At 39.3% G+C, this 24083-nt stretch overlaps 1 protein-coding gene across 1 annotated transcript in view; it reads right to left on the bottom strand.

The window, feature by feature from the left end:
- The window catches only part of gpr137c (G protein-coupled receptor 137c), a 43142-nt gene that overhangs the window by 5734 nt on the left and 13325 nt on the right, over positions 1 to 24083 (bottom strand). The window contains exons 2-5 of the mRNA XM_039741488.1: positions 16506 to 16555; positions 15494 to 15722; positions 9516 to 9665; positions 5967 to 6092 (exon numbers count right to left, since the gene is read on the bottom strand). Of these exons, the coding sequence (XP_039597422.1) occupies positions 5967 to 6092; positions 9516 to 9665; positions 15494 to 15722; positions 16506 to 16555 (555 nt within the window). The remainder of the gene's footprint in view (positions 1 to 5966; positions 6093 to 9515; positions 9666 to 15493; positions 15723 to 16505; positions 16556 to 24083) is intronic.

Here is a 24083-nt window from a genome sequence, read left to right as displayed (position 1 = left end):
ACACACACGAGAAGCAGCATCACAACAGAAGTCCATCCGGCACTAACTCCACTTTGAGTTTATCAATATAAAACGCCTTCACTAAGCCCGCGGTACTCCTGATGGGATGATGTGCATATCTGAAGATCATACATTAGAGTCGATCAGGACAAGTTAATGAGAACTAGCTCTTCACAAGATCCAACTGAAGGTCTCTACTGCACCTGCACTCCACCACACCACTTGGTTTAGTGTTACATGTTAATTCTGAACATCCTGGGCTTGAAAGAAAGCGTGTTAACTCCGCATAGACAGAGATACGGCCAAAAGCACAACCACTTGTAGAAGATGCACACACGACTGAGAATGCAAACAGCAGCAGCATTGGATTTGCACTCCGCTTAGCTCCAGACACGTGAACGCTCTCACGTACTGCAGCAAAATTTGAAGTTATGCTACAATTTAAAATTTTTAACTTATTTAAATAATTTGGACATGTACATTTGGATCTTGGGCGGCACAGTGGCGCAGTGGTAGCGCTGCTGCCTCGCAGTTAGGAGACACGGGTTCACTTCCCGGGTCCTCCCTGCATGGAGTTTGCATGTTCTCCCCGTGTCTGCGTGGGTTTCCTCCGGGCGCTCCGGTTTCCTCCCACAGTCCAAAGACATGCAGGTTAGGTGGCTTGGCGATTCTAAATTGGCCCGTTTGTGTGTGTCCTGCAGTGGGTTGACACCCTGCCTGGGATTGGTTCCTGCTTGTGTCCTGTGTTGGCTGGGATTGGCTCCAGCAGACCCCCGTGACCCTGTGTTCGGATTCAGCAGGTTGGAAAATGGATGGATGGACATTTGGATCTTTGAAAGTTCGTAACTTGAAGGTTCATATGTAGGGGACTTACTGTATAGGCAAACACAACACAAATATACATCTGGATTAGCACCAGTTAATCAAAAATATGTGGCCATTATATTCTGCACACATGACAATACACATGCACACTCAGAGTGGCATGCAAAAGTTTTCAGTCCCCTTAAAAGTCATCATCATTTTCTGCATGACAAAAGATTTGTACACATTTATCCATTCAGTATTTTAAATGTGAACTCTTACGCTGCAACAATACATTTCCAAAGTCAAAATAAACCATTTTCTGTAGATGTTTAACAGAAGAAGAAAAACTCAGAAGTTAGCGTTTGCATAAGTATTTAAACCTCTGTTGACATGTAGAAAATGAGGACTGAATACCTCACCACCATATTCAGTTTTAAACCTAAGTTGGTAGATGGACTGGTGACAGTTAATTAGTGCCACACGAGAGCGAGAGTGAGAGAACAATGGACAGCCGGAGATTCGTGCAGGTAGGTGCCAAACAGGATAACAATTGTAAAGCTGCCTCAACACTTGTACAGCTGTGAAACCGTACACTTGTGAGACAAATGAACACGAAACCGAGAACTTGTTTCATGCAACTGTTTTCCTTTATTCAAAGGGTGAAAGATCACATATGATCAGATCTAAAGAACATAAATACATAAACATAAAGAACTTGGCTAACAGCCATTCTCGGTTTTATGAGAGTTGCCTGGTTCTCCAATCCCTCAGGTTCCTCTCCCCCAAAAAAAAAGCTGTGGTCAAACCCCTACAGTGAATAATATATATTTTTAAGATTTTAGATTATTCCTGATTTCAATCACTTAATCCACAAAGTGCAGCAAAAATGTCAACTATATTCAAACCGGGCTACCATAAACTGCTACAGCTTGTGCACCTTTACATCAAATCTTGAATTATGGTCCAAAAGAGTGCAGTCACTGCAGTTTGCTGGTTAAGATTGTAACATTTGACAGGAGCAGTGGCTCTTCTGTGACAAATATTTGAAAACACCGTGTTTATCACAAATGAACTAAGTAATAAGAGTGCAGATTTGTGAACTAAATTGGGAGGGCACATCAGCTCTCTTGGAATGATTGTTGGCCTGACGCTGGACTCTACCGAGGAGTTGTATATGACATAAACCCAGCATTACCCGGGTAAAACTCGCATTATCTAGCAGACCTGGGTAAAGCTGGAACAACATAGAGCTTCTCACTCTACCTGGGTAATGCTAGGTTTATCCAGGCCATTTAGATAATATGACCTTTTCTCGGCAATGCTAGATTTATCCAATTTCTGGCTTTACCCATAACTTATACATCACAGGTCTGGAAACACGCTTTAAAATTTAACCAGACAACACTTACCTGCATAATCATCTCTTTCAGTTTCTTTCTTACTGCGGCCACCATGGTTAAACAGTCTTTGAATCAGCTCTGTAATTTTTTGAACTCCAAACATTTCAATCCAGCCTAAGTCATGTTTATTATTTTTTAAAGATTCAGTTGGTGTGTTACTGGGTGGGAGTGCAATCTACTACGTCAAATTGCTTTACACATTTGCGTTTTGTACGGCCTTTTATGAAAATGTTAAACAGTTATGATGTATTTAATGAATCTAAAAAATTATTATATATGAATACGTAATAGAAGTAAATGTGGCATTTGCAAAAAGTTGGGCACCTTTCTAAGTCAGTACTTAGTAATGCCCCCTTCGGCAAATAGCATAGCTTGCAAATATTTCTCTAGTAAGTAACGTGTCTTTGAATTCTCGTTTTGAAATCCACCCCCCACCCCCCTTGTTCTTGCAGATCACTTCCAGCTGTGAGATATTCTTAGGCAGTCCAGCATGCACTGCAGACCTCCAATTTTCAATGATGAGAAAGCCATTATAACAACTTTACCTTTTGTTTCTTGACGTACTTTCTAGTAGATTTCGAAGTGCGTTTTGGATCATTGTCCTGTTTGTAGAAACCATCCGGTTTTCAGCCTCAGTATCCTGACTGAGTATCCCAATATTCTCCTTGAGGACTTTTGATATTTAGTGTAATCCATTGTTTCTTGTACTTGCACCGTGTTTCCTGTTCCACTAGCTGCCACACAGCCACAAGGCAGAACAGATTCACCACCAGGCTTAACAGTTGGCAGAGTGTTCCTTTCTTCAAATGCTGCTCCATTTTTTCCTTCAAAACAAACCTTTTGTGGCTGTGGCCAAAGAGTTTTGACATTAACTTCATCTGACCACAGCATTTGATTCAAAAATGCCTCGTCTTATGCAGATGTTTTGTAAGGTTTCCTTCTGATGGTGGTTCCATGAAGACCATGTCTGTGCAAGTAAGTAAGTACTCTAGGTAGAGTAGTGCACTTCCATCCCTTTCTCACGTCAATCTGTCTGCAGTCCCTTAGAGTCATGTGGGGGTTTTGTTTTGCTTTTCCTGCACACTATACAAGCTGTTCTGTCTCGTTTTCTTGGTCTTCCAGATCTTGTCTTGACCTCAGCGGTCCTCATTAACTGCCATTTCACAATAACATTTCGGACTGTGGAAACTGCTAGCTGGAAGCACTTTGATATCTCATTTATAGCATAACACCCCCAACCCACTGCTTTGTAGGCACCAGTTTGTTTAATTTTCTGACCCTCAGTCAGTTCCTTGGAAGAGGCCATGGTTGGTGCGTGTTATACAATGTTTAATGTTAGAGTCAGAATACGCTAGGCTCTGGGATCGTCATCCACTGACAATTCCTAATGACAGTTCATGACTTGACTAACCCCTAATGAGCTAAACCAGACCAGAGTAACAACTGAGCAAGTTCTGAGACCTTACAACTAAAAGAGTGTCAAACTTTTGCAAATGCTATATATACCCTTTAACATTTATTTTTTAGTTAAAGCAGAACTGTAAATATTTTAAAAAAGCCATTGTTTTAGTTTATCATCTGCTATCAAAGATATATTTACATTTTTTTTTACTTCAAAATATGTACTTTGGCTAGGGGTGTCCAAACTTTTGCATGGAACGGTATTAATAATCAGTACTACTGTTTATAATGTGTCATACAGTTGTGCTTGAAAGTTTGTGAACTCTTTAGAATTTTCTATATTTCTGCATAAATATGACCTAAAACATCATCAGATTGTAACTCAAGTCCTAAAAGTAGATAAAGAGAAACCAGTTAAACAAATGAGACAAAAATATTATACTTGGTCATTTATTTTTTGAGGAAAATGATCGAATATTACATATTTGTGAGTGGCAAAGGCATGTGAACCTCTGGGATTAGCAGTTAGTTTGAAGGTGAAATTCGAGTCTGGTGTTTTCAATCAATGGGATGACAATCTGGTGTGAGTGGGCACCCTGTGTTAGTTAAAGAACAGGAATCTATCAAAGTCTGCTCTTCACAACACATGCTTGTGGAAGTGTATCATGGCATGAACAAAGGAGATTTCTGAGGACCTCAGAAAAAGAGTTGTTGATGCTCATCAGGTTGGAAAAGGTTACAAAACCATCTCTGAGGAGTTTGAACTCCACCAATCCACAGTCAGACGATTGTGTACAAATGGAGGAAATTCAAGACCATTGTTACTCTCCCCAGGAATGGTCGATCAACAAAGATCACTCCAAGAGCAAGGCGTGTAATAGTCGGCGAGGTCACAAAGGACCCCAGGGTAACTTCTAAGCAACTGAAAGCCTCTCTCACATTGGCTGATGTTCATGTTCATGAGTCCACCATCAGGAGAACACTGAACAACAATGGTGTGCATGGCAGGGCTGAAAGGAGAAAGCCACTGTTCTCCAAAAAAAAACCATTGTTGCTCGTCTGCAGTTTGCTAAAGATCACGTGGACAAACCAGAAGGCTATTGGAAGAATGTTTTGTGGACAGATGAGACCAAAATAGAACTTTTTGGTTTAAATGAAAAGCGTTATGTTTGGAGAAAGGAAAACACTGCATTCCAGCATAAGAACCTTATCCCATCTGTGAAACATGGTGGTGGTGGTAGTATCATGGTTTGGGCCTGTTTTGCTGCATCTGGGCCAGGACAGCTTGCCTTCATTGATGGAACAATGAATTATGAATTACATCAGAGAATTCTAAAGGAAAATGTCAAGACATCTGTCCATGAACTGAATCTCAAGAGAAGGTGGGTCATGCAGCAGGACAACGACCCTAAGCACACAAGTCGTTCTACCAAAGAATGGTAAAAGAAGAATAAAGTTAATGTTTTGGAATGGCCAAGTCAAAGTCCTGACCTTAATCCAATTGAAATGTTGTGGAAGGACCTGAAGCGAGCAGTTAATGTGAGGAAACCCACCAACATCCCATAGTTGAAGCTGTTCTGTACGGAGGAATGGACTAAAATTCCTCCAAGCCGGTGTGCAGGAATGATCAAAAGTTACCGGAAACGTTTAGTTGTAGTTATTGCTGCAAAGGGGGGTCACACCAGATACTGAAAGCAAAGGTTCACATACTTTTGCCACTCACAAATATGTCATATTCGATAATTTTCCTTAATAAATAAATGACCAAGTATAATATTTTTGTCTCATTTGTTTAACTGGTTTCTCTTTATCTACTTTTAGGACTTGAGTGAAATTCTGATGACGTTTTAGGTCATATTTGTGCAGAAATACAGAAAATTCTAAAGGGTTCACAAACTTTCAAGCACAACTGTATATAGTGCTATTAGCTGTATTTACTTTGTTACGGGTCTGGATGTAACAACAGGAGAAATTCCTAGCAACTACGGTGCCTGGCAATGCAGTAAATTTGAAATTCAAGAAAAGCAAAACATGGCCTACAGTATCATAACCAATTGTCAGCTTGCAGAGCATAAACTGGCACCTTTAAGCCCCTTTCAATAATGCACAAAAATCTGATTAAGATGTGAGTTTTACCTGCAGCCAGCATAACTATGTACTGGAGGTTAAATAAAGGTGTTTTAGATGTAATGCACGCAACTTCACATAGCTTTTAATCAGCTACAGCATCATGGTTAGATGTTAAAATCCTGCCTTGAAAACTTTGAGAGATTTCAATTTTTCATTTACTTTCTTTAAGGAGATAGCTTCATGTATCATGAAAACAATAAACACAATAATTAGAAAGTAACAGCTCACCAGATTCTGATTGGGCCTCTGTACCCTGAAAAAGACAACCACAAGACTTGTTGGTAGGAGCTCCCAGAAAAACAGAATGATCCCAAAGACAACATATGCTTCTCCTTGGATTTTTTCCACATCTGCCTGAATAGATAAATACACAGATTATGTTAAGGCAAACCATTCATAGCAGACTGTGGAGGCAACTACATAGGTGCCATTTCAGTAAGACAATAAGCAAATTGTTATACGTGTAGAGCAGTAGAACAATGATAACGGTATCAACATTCATACTGTGGAGTGGACAGGAAAGGTTTATATTACAATCAGGATTTCTTTCCTTGACCACTAGGACAGACCGAGTTATGGTTCAACTTGAGCTTTTGGACTACAGTAAACTGTAAGTAAATCTGAAGTATTATGGCCATTCAAGCTAAATTTCATTTTAAAAAGTTACTGTTTTCCAGTATTGGTAAACTTCAATCACGTTGAACACCCCTAGAAGGCAATAATGAAAAAGGGTTGAATGAAAACTTGGGTATGTGGTAAACAGAAAGTGAAAGGTGATTCAGGGACGTGAAGGGAAAGGCAGTGAATGGATTGGTGAAGAGATGCACGAAAGGTTTGTTAAACATGATCAGGATGGCACAAAGAGACAAAAGAGCCCTAACAAGGAAGAAAAGGGTGACTGGCAATTAGCCAATCAAGATGAGCAAAAATAAAGGCTGCTAAATCAGATGTTGATTTTGTATGCAGTGAAATGCATTCATACAGAATTGCAATAGCATCAAAAAAGTGAAGAGGAAACTTACTTTACTAACAGTATATAATCATCTTAAAACACACACTTAAGTATTTAAATATCAAACCTTGTAGCACAGGGCACCGGGTTCACTGAAGCACACAATGAATTGGTATTCTAAATCTTTACTATCTTAAGCAAAGCCACAAATGTTTGCAATCCTGTAGCCAGCACCAAGGATTAGATTAATAATTAATTTTCCAAATACAGAAGGCTGTGTGTGTGTTACAGATATGCACATTGGATTTGCTATCTAGGTCAGTGGCTCAGTAAGCCATACAGCATCATGGAGGAGAAAAGTGTGTCCGACAAAGACAACATCTAGAACTGAAAATATTTTTCTTAACAATTAAACAAGATTGAGAAAATACTGTACTTGTTTCAATAAAGTTGAAAGTACCAAAGAATATTTGATCAAGTATAGCATTGTCTTAACCTTAAATAACAGCATTACTGCATTTACTTAACTAAACCCCACTGAGATTAAAGCTCCACCTTGAGTTGCACCTTCACACTTACCTAGTTTAGGGTGCTAGAAATGCTGTAGCTTTGAGAAGGATTGCAATATTAAACGCCTAAAAGACACCACAATTAAATGTTTTTTCTCTCTAAAGAAAATAAAACTTGCATTTAAACATTTTTTATAGCTTGAAAATACATTTCTTTATGCAGAAAAGATTATGGAAGTGATTTGCATACTCTGTGAAAAGTTTACATATTCACTTACTGAAGTATCAAGGCCGAAACCATGTCAAATCACACCAAGCCACAAATGATTATTGAATTATCCAACCAAGGCATTGAAAGTTTTTTTTTTTCCCCCATCAAAATATTTCCACTGTTCTCAAATATTTTTAGTTGCCAAAAAAAAAAAAAAGTCCAACCTGACGTGTCTTTATTTCAACATTTACATAAACAAAAGCAGACTTCTGAATAGTTTTCTAAATATTTGAAAAACAACAGCACAGTACATCACAAATGACATACAGCAAACATTCAGTGGCTAGTAATGAATGGCAGTCTTTTTGATCAGAGGGCACAAAAATCACTCCAAGCTCTGTCTCCTTCTGTTCATTTATCATACTGCTTTCTACCAAGTCTTGTAATAGTGCCCTATGGTTTCTTAAACTAGCATAAAACGAGAAAAACTGTCTTTTTGTGTTATGAATTTAAAGCATACGATAGGTAAAGTCTATTGATTTCTTGAATGTTCTTTTGGTACCCAGAGTGCAATGGGCATGCGCGATCTGCAGTTGTCGGTTCTGAAAAATTTTCAACTCCCAACTGCTTGTAGTGCTCATATAGAATTCTTAAGGATTTTTTTTTTTTTTTTTAAAGAATGACCCTCTTGTTGCTAGTTTATCACCTCGCATCTTTTGGGGCTGCTGCGGTTTCAATTACTGACGGCAAGTTTTTACCATGTTATATGCTCATATACTCAAAAGAAAACTACAGGGTGATAAAATAAGGAACAATGTTGAGAAATGACTTGGTGAAGAATAAATAATAAAGCAAAGAAAAGGTTTTAATTTAAACTGATAGAAGCTATAGCACTAGCTGTAATAAAATATTTTTGTTCTTGAATAATTAACTTTTTCTTCTAGACAGGATGTCTCATCTCTTTAATTTTGCAGGAACAAGATCAAAGTGATCACGGGGTCTCATGTCCGTCTTTAATGGAGACCAGCTGCTACCAATTACCCCAGAAGCACATGATCTTCATGACTTGAAATGCACAAAGTCCTTTCCTTAGCCCTTTGGTTCAGGGTGCTTTAAAGCACATGGATTACCTTCCAGACATCCCACTGTTGGCTCTCCTTGTACTCCTTACCTCTGGACAAGATGCCCAAGGTAAGGTGTTCCCGCTCATCTATTACAGGACAGTCGTTTCACCACAGGATGTTCGCTAAGCTAGATGATCAATGATAAACCAGCTGTATCTGTCAGGAATTGCAAGGAGGACATTTCCAGGCTCTTTTAAGCTCCTTCCAGGTTATCTGTTCGGATGATCTATCCTTATCAAGTGTTTATAAGCTCACTACATTAATGTATACAGAGTAAAGGGATATTGTTACTTGTATGTGCTAAATCAACATGCAACAATTTGCCACGATCAGCAAGTATAGCAAGCTTGCCTCCAAACTTTTCTTTCCATACCTGACAATACTTTAGAACATGGGCATGTATATATACCATGAGCCGCCATTTGTACAAAATGTCTTCAGTGGCAAGTACTTTTTTTGCTAAAAGCAGAATTCCAACCCATGTTATACAGTACATTAGACTTTTCATTTTAGCTGGGTGATGGTGCAGAAATCATGTATATGCCATGCAAATCTGTGGCCAGGCAGAGAGATTTTCAAATTACAGCAAAGGGAGAAGAAAAAATGGCCTGTGCTCACTAATCTACAGAAGTCAACTCATTTTGGAACATGAGCTGACGTGGTCTGGTGATGTTAACAATTATACCAGTGTATACAGAGGAGATCATGTAACCCGCACACACCAAAGGCTTAACTGTTCCACTATAGGATACACAATTTCTGGCAATGACCCATTGAGAATGTGTTGACGTGAACAAGTTAACAGAAAATCTTAGTGTTTTCTTTCATTGGCAGATCACATTTTGAAACTGAACACCTACTTAAGGTTAGTAGCAGAGCTTGTGGGAAAAAAAAGGAAGATAACATACTGTATGCTGGAATATAAATGTGAAAAGAGTTTAGAGTCTTGTCATAAATGTGTAATAATTAGAACAACCTTACCTGATCAGACACATTGTACCAGCTATAGTTGAATGAAGTTGGTTGCTCTTCTGGAGACAACGCTACCACCACAAGGTTATAGCAGGCTCGGGAAGTGTATAGAAAGATTACTGCTGCACCAATTGTGGTAGCTTGACACACAGAGGTTCCCTGCAAACATAAGCAAAAGTTTTATTAAAAAAAAAAACAGCATTGCCCTAGTAAATCAGTAACAAGTCAGTCAGTCAATGACAACTCAGTATCTTCCAAAAGTACTCCAAATTCCCTTTTCCCACTATAGCTATGCCTCACCGGTATGTTCTGGCACAAACATTGTCACTAGCCTCAGTTTAAACCTGGCTGTTAACAGTTGTGAACAAAGGGAAAACGTACATAAAGAGTGGGGTGAATGGCAGAAAAACTAGAAGTCGGGCCTCAGTTTTTGCTCTGTCCGTTAAGGCAGGAAGGTCTACATGTAGAATTAAACACAGGAACAAAGAGAGCACAAGAGAGCTGGTCTCAGAGCACAGGTGTAAAACAGAAAAATGTGAAGTACAAGCTATCAAAAATCTAACTAAATATACAAACATCATAACACAATCTAGCTAAACTCTGAGACACCCTGTGGAAGGGGCTTAAAATTCAGTCCCTATCGCTTTCTGGACACTTTGTGTCATAGATTTAATTTTAAATTGATTAAATTTCAATGTTCGTCCCTCAATCTACACTCAATAATGCCTTTAAAGTCACAGTGCTGAGGAGCAACTTCAACACACAACAGGAGAGAAAGGAATGAGAAGTTAAACTGATGTTGAAATGTAAACACGTTGCAATATGGTTTGAACAGAGATAAGCGTTTTATGACCAGATTATGAGGACTATTTACATCTACCTGACAGACCCAGTAGATCTGATTACAGATCCACACTGTAAAGAAAGCTTGGCAAAAACCACAAAAGACTTTGTTGGAGAGCCACCTCATCAGAAGATCTTAATCATACATTGCTGTTGTCTCTTGCTAAACTAAACTTACTTCGGAGAGGTCTCTTAATAATTTTACACTAAAGATGTCTCACATACAGGTTTTAGAATTGTCTCTCTTTCCTGGTGTGTATATACAAGCACAGAGTTATGGACGGCACACTTTGACCGACATCCTGGCCAGGACTGAATAAAGATTCTTACTTGGCCAGTAGGCCAGTGCAATGGAAGGACTGGGGAAGGGAGCACAGATGAATTTTTTCTCCCACAATACACTAGGTGGCAGCCACCCTGGGGTACGATTCTCACACAGATGCCCACAGGGCATGCTGGGACCTGTAGTCCTGTGAGGCAGCCCTGTTGGGTTCTGTGGGGGCCGACAGGGGGAGGTGATAGGATTCACCATCTCTACTTTATGGGACTTCCAACTGACCTGGAAGTACTTCCATCAGGCTATGCCCTAGCACAAAAAGTACTCCCAGGTATCAGATACAAGAGATCACTTGACCTCTTCCAGGAGGGCTGGAGTTGGGTGGATTGCCTAGACAGAGTGGAGGCGAAGAAAGAGAATAAGAATGAGAATTGTGCTTTGCCGCTGTTAAAAAGAAGCCCTTTGTAAAAGTACTTTGTATAATAAAACATATTTGAAACCAGGACTTGTGTCTGTGGTTTGGGGTTCTACAATGCAGCCTACTGGTCACAAATGGTAACCCCAGTTTCTGTATTGCACCTTGCCTGAACAAGGGACCTGAGCTGCCTTGACAACCTGCATATTGTAATCTACCCAGTTAGCCAATAAACAATGTCAATTGCTTCACATCTCACTGCACTCAATAATCTGTAAAGAGAAAATGAAAACATCTTTTTAAAAAAGGTTTAGTCAAGCTGGTTACGGGGATGATATTGCACCAGGGCAGCAGACATTTTCCTGAGCCAGGACTAAATGAATAGTCAGAAGAAACCCATGTGAATTCTACTGGCACATATATGGCTCAGCGAGATTGTTACATAATACAGAAGCCCTTGACCACAATCTTTTTACAGGAAACTCCAAAAAACAGTCAAATAATTAAAGCTAGGTTGTCTCTGCCTATTTTGTAGGCCTAAGGGAGTTACATAGTAATCAGTTTTAAGGTTAAAACAAGACATCTGCTGTCCTTTTTGATTTGTGGTGCATTGTTTTTTCACTTGGACCGCCTTGACTTAACTGCTTGAAATAATTGCTCATTCCCATATTTTGTTATTTTGTTTTTTGCAGTACAAATTCACGAGAACCTAGAGCCTATAAATTAGGGTGGCAATGACTGCAGACCTGAAACCATCCTTGAGTGCAATGCCAGATTTCACTCGACTAACTTGTAAGCCACTGAGACAATAAATCACTTGTAACTAAAAAACAAACCCTCCCTAAGATGACCGGGCCCCTCAGATTTATCACCTCTGTTGTACAATCTGCACTAAGCAAAGTGAATATATGCAGGGCTGCTGGTCCCGATGGCATACCTGGGCATGTCATTAAGGCCTGCGCTGGGCAACTGTCTGAGGTCTTCAGTGACATCTCCAATCTGTCTTTGGACCGGGACATTGTTCCTGCATGCTTTCGTCCACGATTGTCCAGTTGCCTAAACTATCCTCTCCAAGGAGCCTGAATGACTATCGTTCTGTTGCACTCACCCCCATAATCGCCAAGTTCTTTAAGGAAGCAGAAAGAGACTGGTTCTGGCCCACCACAAATCCAGTCTACCTCCCACACCAAGATATCTACCAGTTTGCATATCATCCCAATAGGTCAACAGAGGATGTCATATCCTTGGCACTTCACTTTACCCTGACACACCTGGATAGCAACTCCTACATGAGGATGTGATTTGTTGATTTCAGCTCCACATTTAACACCATCATCCACTCCACTCTGGTAAATAAACACAACAACCTCAGCATTAGCACCTCTCTTTGTAACTGGACATTGGACTTTCTAACCAACAGACCCCAGTCTGTCAGGATAAACAACCAGACATCCTCTACCCTGAATACTGGCGTTCCAGAGGGCTGTGTGCCGAGTCCACTCCTCTACTCCCATCGCCGAGTCCCTTTATATGGCACCAGCTCCATCATAAAGTTTGCAGATGACACCACAATAAGACTGATTTGTGACAATGACGAGTCAGCCTACAGAGGAAGGGCTGACAATAACCTCACCCTCAAGACCAATAAAACTGAAGAGCTCATTGTGGATTACCAGAAAACTAAAGGCAGAAGACATGCTCCCAACCACATAAATGGGGCTGAGTTGGAGTGCGTTTCCAGCTTCAAATTCCTTGGGTGTACACATCTCCGAGGAACTTTCTTGGACAATAAACACTTCCAGTCTAGTTGAAAAAAGTGCAACAACGATTTTACTTTGAGGAGGCTAAAGAAAACCTGCCTGTCTCCTCAGATTCTGTGTTACCGCGGCACTGTTAAGAGCATACTGATAAACTGCATTACGGTGTGGTATGTCAACTGCTCTGTAGCTGACAGGAAGGCCTTGCAACAGGTGGTGAAAACTGCCCAGCACATCATTGGTATCCAGATGCTGACTGTTGCTGATCTGCAGTATACATGGTGTCTGCAACAGGCTCACACCATCATCAAGGGTGCCTCACACCCCAACCACGGGCTGTCTACCGTCCTCCCATCAGGGAGGCACAACGGGAGCCATCTGTCCCGCACCAGCAGGCTCAGGAACAGTTTCTTTTGTAAGATCACCATTCTAAACTCTCAATCCTTACCACTCAATAGCTGACCTTTCTAAATATCAATAACTGCTGACTGTACTCTATGTACGAGTATTTTGACCTATTTACATGAATCTGTTCTGTATGTAAAAATATTTCATATATCTATTGTGAGGGATGCCGGCAGCTCAACCCGGCTGCTTCCCTGGAATGTAGCGGTTCCCCAGATTCCGGCAGGGCATCCTGGGACTTAGAATTTGGTTGCTCAGCCCTGTTGGTTGCCGTGAGTGCCACCAGGGAGAGCTGTAAAGGGACAGGAGGACTCTTGTCTTATTTATAGCCTGGAAGTACTCCCAGGTCACAAGCACGGAAGCTCCAAAGTACTTCCGGGCTGAAGGAAAAAAGCCAGTTCTTCATTAGACCCAGAAGTGGTAGTCAATCGGGTCCGGGTCAAGGACTATTTAAAGGACTGCTGGAGACCCAGCAAGCGAGCCAGAGTCGGGAGGAGGTAGACAATGCTTGCTGGGAGGTGTGAAGGAGAATTACATTATATTTGTGCTTAATTTACCATTTATTTACTTGTGCTATTGTGTCTGTGGTGCTTAGGCACTGTTACTAAGAAGACAAAGAATTAAAATACTTTTTGGGACTTTTACTCAGTGTCCAGAGCATTGGTCTGTAGGGGTTAATGGGGCGACAGCAACCCCTAGCGTTTCCAATATATTTATTCATACCATGTATCTGTACTTACTGATCAGTATTCACATCTATATATTCTTCCACACACTACTACCTGTAAATTCAAATATCATATAGATATATATTCTTGTATTTGTCTATTGCACCTTAGTCTAAATTTGCACTTTCTGATTAGAAGCATGTGCAATGACAAGAAATTTGAATCTAATCTAATTAGCTTCGTGTCATGTCACTTTTATGTTGCCAATCAACCTAGCAGTATGTGTTTGTACTGCATAAATAAACAGGAAATCCTGGAGGAGCATGGGAAAAAAAGCCCATCAAACTCAAGACAGAAGACACTGTGACCCAGGGATCAAACTAATGTACAAGAACTGGTTGGCAGCAATGATGACCTTGGCCCACAATGCTTCCATGCATATGTTCTAATTTATACACACCTCCAGTATTGAAAAATGTAGAATATAAAAGCAGGAGCAGATTTATAAGGAGTTTAACTACATCTGCCCCAGACAGTGGGGGCCACTTGAGCCAAGAAATTAAGAATCTGTAGACTTGTAGCTTCAAATTTAGAATATCTTAGTGAAAATAAAATTAATTTGAGATAGACATGAACGGGTCAAAGGTTTTAAATCTCATGGTGATTAAGGTATAATTAAATTTCATCTTAATAAGAATTAAAGACAGAAGGCTGGCTAGCTTTAGCGCCAAAGATGGCAGAATTATACTTGTTGTGTTGGGGTTTGTTTTGGTGAGGCGGAGTGCTGCACGGCGTGCCACACATGTAGCTAATAAGCTTTTCAATTTTTGAGTCAGTTGTAGCACAAAGTGCATGAAGTGCTGTAACACTCAATGACAGTACTTAAAGGTAATAATTGGAAAACAATCTTTATGTACATACTGTTGCTTACTCTTAAGATGTGTTTTTGTTGTATATTTTAATAATGGCGTAAAGTGTACCTTTGCTTTTCTTTCTCTCGCTAATATTTTAGGGAACAATGTTTTGAACAAGAACTTAAAAGCCAGCTGTGAGCAGGAAATGGACACATCTAAACTTTGGAAAATAAACATTTCTTTATTGGTGATTTGATTAGCCAAGGATCTGATAATCCTGCACCCCTAGGGCAAGTGAAATAACAGTGAGAGCGAGAGGCTACACCTGGCAAAATATATATCCTATTGCACTAGCGCTGCCAGGCATGACCACCATAGCAGGCCTGTGAGCTACGGAACGGTTGTAAGACATGGACTACAATCAAACTGCAGGGTGCCCCCCAAACCTACGAGCAGAAAGCAGAATGCCAAACCTACCGGCTCTTAATTATAAACAAAAAAAGCATGTCCAAATGATCATAATCTGTATTTAAAATATGTTACAATGTTTAGTTTCCTTATCTGCCTATTTTCCTTAGGCTGCTAATCATATCTTAGCTTTACCGTAAAAAAAAAGTAGCAAAATCCAATTAAAGACAATCATGATTTGATTCTTCTCATGTGCAATACTCTGTCTGTAATGCTGGAAAATAGGAATTAGTACAACCAAAATGAAAATGTATATGACCATTTTAAATAGTGCATTTCATATCTGATGAAAAATTTTACCTTGGATTCCAGGTACACATTGGCAGAAGACATCTTGGCAATCTTAAAAATGCAGACAGCCAGTGATATGGCGCAAAGCACAAACAGAGTGTCATTGATGAGCACACGTACTAGAACTGTGCGCTTCAGGTCACCTTCGGACAGGCTACCCTGCACCAATATGGCACATGTGAAATTCACCACCAAAAACAAGAGGCTTGTAAAGAAGAAGGCAAGTCGAAGTGGAATTCTAAAAAGAAACAGAGAAATGCATCAATTACTCCTGCAACTGTTGTTAGCATCTAAATACTGTACATCGCCTAACTAGGCGACATTTTACCCAGTCAACTACATGTGGAGATGCCCTTGTTAGTTTTTCCACTTATGTACCTCCATGCCAGTAACCTGCAAATGGACCAACAGTATGCGACTAAAGCAATTTCTTGTGTACAAGCATGTGATCATACAGTATGACACACTTATATGGCATACTCCCAAACAGTGAGTAAGTAATATCTTTTCATGATCAAACAGGCATATGCAAAGCTTTTATAGAGTTTAAGTTTGTGATTTACCCTGCTGTTAACAGAGAATGGAACGCACAACTTTGTCCACACTTCATTTTAGTCAGTCTTCTAACTACAAGCTTATATCATAGCATCCACTTTAAGAAATTACTTCTGTCCTATAAATGTGTGGCATGTAATCTTCAGTCTGAAAACTGTCTCACCAGGATTCAAAAATATTTTATTAAAACAGTTTCTGGTTTTAGCAAAACATAAGCGGATACTCACGCCCGGATTTCAGGGAGCAACTGAAGAACATTTCTATCTCATTTAAACACTGGAATTTACAAACCAATGCAGCCATGTGTCCTGTAATCCTGCTGTACTTTTTATATATTCCATTTTAACAAAATGTAGTACAGTTAAAGAAACTGGGGAATGATCAGTCTCTACCAGCTCTAAAAAAGTAAATAAATACAGCTTTATAAACGTCTTATATTGAATAAGTCAGTACAATTCCCACTCACCTGTATTTATTGAGCTCTGGTGAATACTTAGCTTTGGCTTTAAACATAACCTGAAAGACAGCAAAGTGCACACGTGAGTATAGCTTGAACAGCAGACATTTTCTGGACATGGTAAATAAAATATGAGAACCATGATAGACTCTTTGGCCTAAATTTATACTACATCGCATGAAAGTCAACTCGGGTGATTAGAAAAATGTTGCATCACTATGTAGGCAAAGCTTGCATTGCATTTTTCATGGAACAAATGTGTGAAAACCCTTCAGTCTACTAGGCTTGTGCTTTTAGCTAAAAAAAGTATTCTTGCCCTAGAATCACATCTAGAAGTTTCTTAGACAATGGCAGGGGACCTGCTTCAGCTGCCATTAGACTCTTTTGTGAAGCACAACAATGCTTCCTGGTTACTGTTTTGATAGCACCACTTTTTGCTTTCTTACTGATGTATTGGAGTGCAAGTTTTATGATTCAGCTTTAAGAATTGTATAACACTCTGATTTGATCATCTCTGCTAAAGACTGAAGAAAGATGACTTTCCATATGGTAGGATACAGCGTTCAGCTCTGGCGTCACTCTTCTGTACAGAACTGTATCTGTGCAATTCGTGTTTTTTTGTGTGACAAGCCCATTTCCTGACAATATTTCAGGCATACAACACAAATTGAATGATTTTAATAACACTTCTCAATTCATTTTGCACAATGAATGCACATCGAATATTCTCATTATTTAATAATTCAGAATACTCCTTTAATCTTTTCCACAGTTTTGTTTCTTTTAACTCCATATCTTGTAGGGATGCTCTGATCAGCGTCTTTAAGGCTGATACCAAGCACCAATTTCATGTTACTTGATTGGCATTTCAGATTTCAATTTATTTTCCCCCCTTTAAAAAAAAAAACAAAACAACACACAACTTTACACAAGTTCCTGCATAACCAGATGCATAGATAGATAGATACTTTATTAATCCCAAGGGGAAATTCACATAACCCAGCAGCAGCAAACTGATACAAAAAACAATATTAAAGAGTGATAAAATCAGGTAAAAAACAGACAATAACTTTGTATAATGTTAACGTTTACCCCCCCCGGGTGGAATTGAAGAGTCGCATAGTGTGGGGGAGGAATGATCTCCTCAGTCTGTCAGTGGAGCAGGACGGTGACAGCAGTCTGTCGCTTAAGCTGCTCCTCTGTCTGGAGTCTGGTACTACTTAGTGGATTCTCCATGACTGACAGAAGCCTGCTCAGCACCCGTCGCTCTGCCAAGGATGTCAAACTGTCCAGTTCCATGCCTACAATAGAGCCTGCCTTCCTCACCAGTTTGTCCAGGTGTGAGGAGTTCCTCTTCTTTATGCTGTCTCCCCAGCACACCACTGCATAGAAGACGGCACACGCCACAACCGTCTGGTAGAACATCTGCAGCATCTTATTGCAGATGTTGAAGGACACCAGCCTTCTAAGGAAGTATAGTCGGCTCTGTCCTTTCTTGCACAGAGCATCAGTATTGGCAGTCCAGTCCAATTTATCATCCAGCTGCACTGCCAGGTATTTATAGGTCTGTACCCTCTGCACAAAGTCTCCTCTGATAATTACAGGGTCCAGGAGGGGCCATGGTCTCCTAAAATCCACCACCAGTTCCTTGGTCTTGCTGGTGTTCAGGTGTAAGTGGTTTAAGTCGCACAATTTAACAAAATCCTTGATTAGGTTCCTATACTCCTCCTCCTGCCCACTCCTGATGCAGCCCACGATAGCAGTGTTGTCAGCGAACTTTTGCAAATGGCAGGACTCCGAGTTGTATTGGAAGTCTGATGTATGTTGGCTGAACAGGACTGGAGAAAGTACAGTCCCCTGCGGTGCTCCTGTGTTGCTCACCACAATGTCAGACCTGCAGTTCCTGAGACGCACATACTGAGGTCTGTCTGTAAGATACTCCACGATCCATGGCACCAGGTATGAATCTACTCCCATCTCTGTCAGCTTGTTCCTAAGGAGCAGAGGTTGGATGGTGTTGAAGGTGCTAGAGAAGTCCAAAAGCATAATTCTTACAGCACCACTGCCTCTGTCCAGGTGGGAGAGGGATCGGTGTAGCATATAGATGATGGCATCCTCCACTCCCACCTTCTCCTGGTATGCGAACTGCAGAGGGTCGAGGGCACGGCGGACCTGTGACCTCAGGTGGTGAAGTAGCAGCGCTCTGTGGTCTTCATCACATGTCACATCAAAGCCATAGGCCAGAAGTCATTCAGCTCACTAGGACGTGATACCTTTGGGACAGGGGTGATGCAAAATGTTTTCCAAAGCCTTGGGGCTCTGTTCCAGGCTCAGGTTGAAGACTCCCCAGTTCCAGTGCACAGGCCTTCAGCAGTCGTGGCGAGACACCATCAGGACCCGCTGCTTTGCTGGCACGAAGTCTCCTCAGCTCTCTGCTCACCTGGGCTGCTGTAATTGTGGGTGGGGATGTCTCTCCTATGCCGGTATCAGCAGAAGAATGGGTGGAGGGTGCAGTACTCATTGAAGCCTTATGTCCTATATTAAAAGTGTATTTATATAATTAAAACGTAGATCACAGATGTTGACGGTAATTCTTTTTTAACAAAATGGATTTATGTAGGCTTATTGTTCAGCGACCATAAAAAATCCAAATTAAAAGAAATAAAATTTCCTTAAAATACATACAAATAAATTAGGTACAAAAATATCCATAATACATAAGCATAAAAGAAAATAAAATGGTTCTCATATTTACAAACTGCCATATTGTTTATATTTTCTGTAATATATCATTTTGAAACAAGGCTTATTTATATAAATAACCAACCTGATGGAGCTTGAGAGGTGCTGCAAAGAGGAATGGGGGCGAAACTGGCCAAGGATAGGTGTGCCAAGCTTGTGGCATCATATTCAAAGACTTGAGGCTGTAATTGCTGCCAAAGGTGCATTGACAAAGTATTGAGCAAAGGCTGTGAATACTGATGTACATGTTCTTTCTCAGTTATTTTATTTTTAATAAATTTGCAAAAACCTCAAATAAACTTTTTTCACGTTGTCATTATGGGATGTTGTGTGTAGAATTCTGAGGAAAAAAATGAATTTAATCCATTTTGGAATAAGGCTGTGACATAACAAAATGTGGAAAAAGTGATGCGCTGTGAATACTTTCCGGATGAACTGTATACACACTCTCAACATTAATTAGTTGGTATTGGCAATAAAACATTGCTTAAATGTAAATAAACCAATTATAAGATTTAATCATTACTTGCACTACAACTTTTTTTTACTATTAAAGTATACATTTATTTATATAGGTGTGTTTTTTTTTCAGTTTATAAGTGAAGTTCAGTGCAAAAAAATTCCAGTGTACCCTTTGAAAGGCAGGGACTAAAAATATGATCAGCTTTTGTAATTGACAAAATTTACCAATCTCCATTTAAGTTTTTTTTTTTTTAAATGAAAACTGGCCGATTGATCAGAGCATCTCTAGATCTTGTATCATATTGGATATGTTTTCATTTTTACGTTATTTCATACATGTGTAGCAATTGATAAATAATGCAACGTTTCAACACTCTTGTTAAAAAAAAAACAAAAAAAAGAAAAAACACAAAAACAATGAATACTGATGTTAAAATGTTGAAAAAGCCTTACAATAAACTTTTTCAAAGCTGGCTCATTTACTTCTGGAGGTAAAACTTGCATGTTTCATTTACCCAAACTACCAATTCAGCTCAAGATGCAAGACAATAATTATTAATAATAATACTTATTATTACAATAAGGCGAAGGAGATCTAGCACTACGTCAAGCATATGATCCTGTACTAAAAAAATGAATATATAAATTAATTTAATGCTTAACATTAACACATTATAAATGTATGCTTTTTATAGGTGAAAAAAATCTATGGGATATTGCACTCTGCAGTTCCATTGCTTTCAGATGTGGAGTTAACAAATAAAAGCCTGGACTACTGTAGTACAAAAACCAACACATACATCTTTTCTGACAGGTGTAGCACTGAAACCCATACAACAACATGCCTCTCTCTCTTCCAAAATTCCACAGAGGAACACTAATCCAGCTGACACCACCTCAGACACAGCAATTTACCTCCTCTGGTTTAATTCACAAATCTTTCTAATAAAAAGCACCCTTTTCTCTTACCACTGTGAACTACAAATACATGGCAGTCATGGCGAATTTCACAAGTACCAAGGTAGTGTAAGAAGGACTAGGAGCACCATATCTACCATAAACAGCCAACCTCCAACACCTTGAAGAAAATAATAGTATAAACTCAAACTCAAAGCAGAAAAAAATATTAATGACTAATTTAGTCTCAAAGAGACAAACATATATACATAAATATAGTATGGTGTAAAACAAAGATTCCTGCCTCCACCACTTGATTCCTCAACACTGATGGAAAGACACTAAACGGAATTTGAAATGAGGCTGTAGAACTAATCATAAACAAAAGTCTAAAATTGAGAATTGTACATGTTTTAAAACAGATACGCAAAAAAAAAAAATTAAATTTCTGCAGTATTACCAAGATCAATAAACTAGGTATTGTGGATAGAAGTGCACAAGTAGAAGTAGAAACAAGACACCAGTAGAGATTTTCAAATATCATTTTTATGACAACTAAGAACATCCGAAGGATGCCTTGTCGCTAAAGAGGTGGTGTGTGGTGGAAGCGAGCATTCAGTTACCTTCTGACACACAATGCACAACCACAACACTCCCTGGAAACTTCTTATGATCGCATCTTCAGATTCTGAAAAGGACCACTGCTCGATAGCCTCCGAATCCCCTTTCAAGAGCCCTTGTGAACCAGAAATAATTGTTTTAGTTTGTTCTACACTGATAATAATAATAAAGGCTAGGGGAGCGCACTTCTGTCATATCACCTATGTCCATATATTCAATCTCTTTTTGCCTTTACCTTTTTGTCAATACCGAATTGAATTTTGATTTTGTGTTTGGAATTAGGGCGGCACGGTGGCGCAGTGGTAGCGCTGCTGCCTCGCAGTTAGGAGACCGGGTTCGCTTCCCGGGTCCTCCCTGCGTGGAGTTTGCATGTTCTCCCCGTGTCTGTGTGGATTTCCTCCCACAATCCAAAGACATGCAGGTTAGGTGGATTGGTGATTCTAAATTGGCCCTAGTGTGTGCTTGGTGTGTGGGTGTGTTTGTGTGTGTCCTGCGGTGGGTTGGCACCCTGCCCGGGATTGGTTCCTGCCTTGTGCCCTGTGTTGGCTGGGATTGGCTCCAGCAGACCCCCGTGACCCTGTATTCGGATTCAGCGGGTTAGAAACTGGATGGATGTTTAGAATTACATTGTGACAACGCAACATATAACTGCCCGTGGTGAATATCGTTTCTTTCTCTCTACAAGTAATGTGTCTGACAATAGCATTCACACAAATGAGAAATGATTGAACCGTGTGCATGCTTGAAATTTTCTCTCATGGGATTTCACTTTCACCAAACAACAAATCTTTTAATTCTTGTGGATACACCTCTTCATTGGGAAGAAATCTTTTTTTCCCCTGATGGCAACACAAATTATACGATCTACAAGTCTCCGACTTAAAAGTTTATATCAGAACAATATATTCAATCTCATTTCACTGTTCTGTTATTTCACCGAGTAATAACTTCCGTTTGTTTCCGCTAATGCAATCTTTACTATCCATTTTTCTGTGACTTTCAAATTTTTATCCTTTCATTATCTCTAACCTGCTCTGCATGTGTACTGCGCCAACATTTTTGAATTCTTGACGACATTCTACTTTGTCATCTAATCTTTGTTTTATTTCCGGCCCTAGGTGTGGTTAAATCTCCTGGCACAAAGACTTGTGTTGCGGGACGTGAAAATGTCTCTCTGAGAAAATCGCGTCTGGTCTCCTTCCAACCTTCTAAGATTTTTTTTATAATACGGAGATAACAAGGTGACCCTGGATTAACTATTAAGAAAAATAAACACATGCTTAGGGCACCATGGCAAAAGGAGATTATTTAAAAAAAGGTATTAAAAACTTTTATATAGATAAAGTTACACGTAGGCAACAATAAGCATTATTTTTATGTCTTTTGAGCCACGTGAGTTGAAATGGTGTATATCTTCAAGGATTGAAAGCAATGGAATCATAGATACTGTTTCTTAAAAAAAAAAAAAAAAAACTTTTCTTCGTTGAACTCTTTTTAAAATTGTCCACCAACATTGATTTTTGTAGAAAAGATTTGGGGGAAGAAAAAAAAAAAAAAGTCAGTCGTGTGGCAAGTTTTTTTTTTTAGTTTACTGTATCGTACAGTAGGCTTGGTTAGTTCTAAAATTTTCTTTATATAATTTCCTTTGTTTCAAAAGACAATATTCAAGTCTAGTTAGGCTTACTTGTTTTGTTCAATTGGGAACCAAAGGAGAAAGGCATAAGGAATATTTACTGTCAATCTTGTTTATTTTCAAAGATTTTGCATCTTTTTAATGGTATGAGTCATAAATGTTTAATTCTTGTTCAGTTTTCTTATTTTATTTTAAACAATAAAGACATTTTAAATACAATTAGATAAGTTAACTCAATTCATTCTTTCAAAAAACAACTTAAAAGCACATTTGGCCAGGAAGGCATTCTGATCCTTTCTTTCAGTTTACCTCTCTGTCCAGGTGCTCAGCATGGTTTGCATTTCTATCACACATTCTGTTGTTTAACATTTCCCTGTAGTATTTGCATTTTATTGGAATTTAATGTCTGTTATTCTAATTCAAAGCTCTGTATTTATCTTTAGTGTGTTATGCTGATACTATGTTATAATCAATATTGTATTATTTGAGCTTTTTCTGATTTTCCCTGCTGTTCATTCTGAAATTCTGTGAAGTGCTCTGAGCATGGGAAAAGAGCTTTATAAATTAAATGTATTATTATAACTTCAGTTAATTAAAAAAGTCTTTATAAAAAGAAACCTTACAACTGAAATACCCTCTGTTCACCCATAAAACTGGGCAAACAGACACACCTCTTAAAGTCTTAAAAGTATACAGGTGCTGGTCATAAAATTACAATATCATGACAAAGTTGATTTATTTCAGTAATTCCATTCAAAAAGTGAAACTTGTATATTAGATTCATTCCTTACACACAGACTGATGTATTTCAAATGTTTATTTCTTTTAATTTTGATGATTATAACTGACAACTAATGAAAGTCCCAAATTCAGTATCTCGGAAAATTAGAATATCAATTAAGACCAATGCAAAAAAACGATTTTTAGAAATGTTGGCCTACTGAAAGTTATGAACATGAAAAGTATGAGCAGCAGTAAATATTTAGTTGGGGTTCCTGTGGCCTGGATTACTGCAGCAATGCGACGTGGCATGGAGTCGATCAGTCTGTGGCACTGCTCAGGTGTTAGGAGAGCTCATATTGCTCTGATAGTGGCCTTCAGCTCTTCTGAATTGTTGGGTCTGGCGTATTGCATCATCCTCTTCACTATACCCCATAGATTTTCTATGGGGTTAAGGTCAGGCGAGTTTGCTGGCCAATCAAGAACAGGGATGCCATGGTCCTTAAACCAGG

This window comes from Polypterus senegalus, chromosome 18 (genome assembly GCF_016835505.1).
Source record: "Polypterus senegalus isolate Bchr_013 chromosome 18, ASM1683550v1, whole genome shotgun sequence".
Lineage (NCBI taxonomy): Eukaryota > Metazoa > Chordata > Cladistia > Polypteriformes > Polypteridae > Polypterus > Polypterus senegalus.
This window is presented reverse-complemented; position numbering and strand designations above follow the sequence as displayed.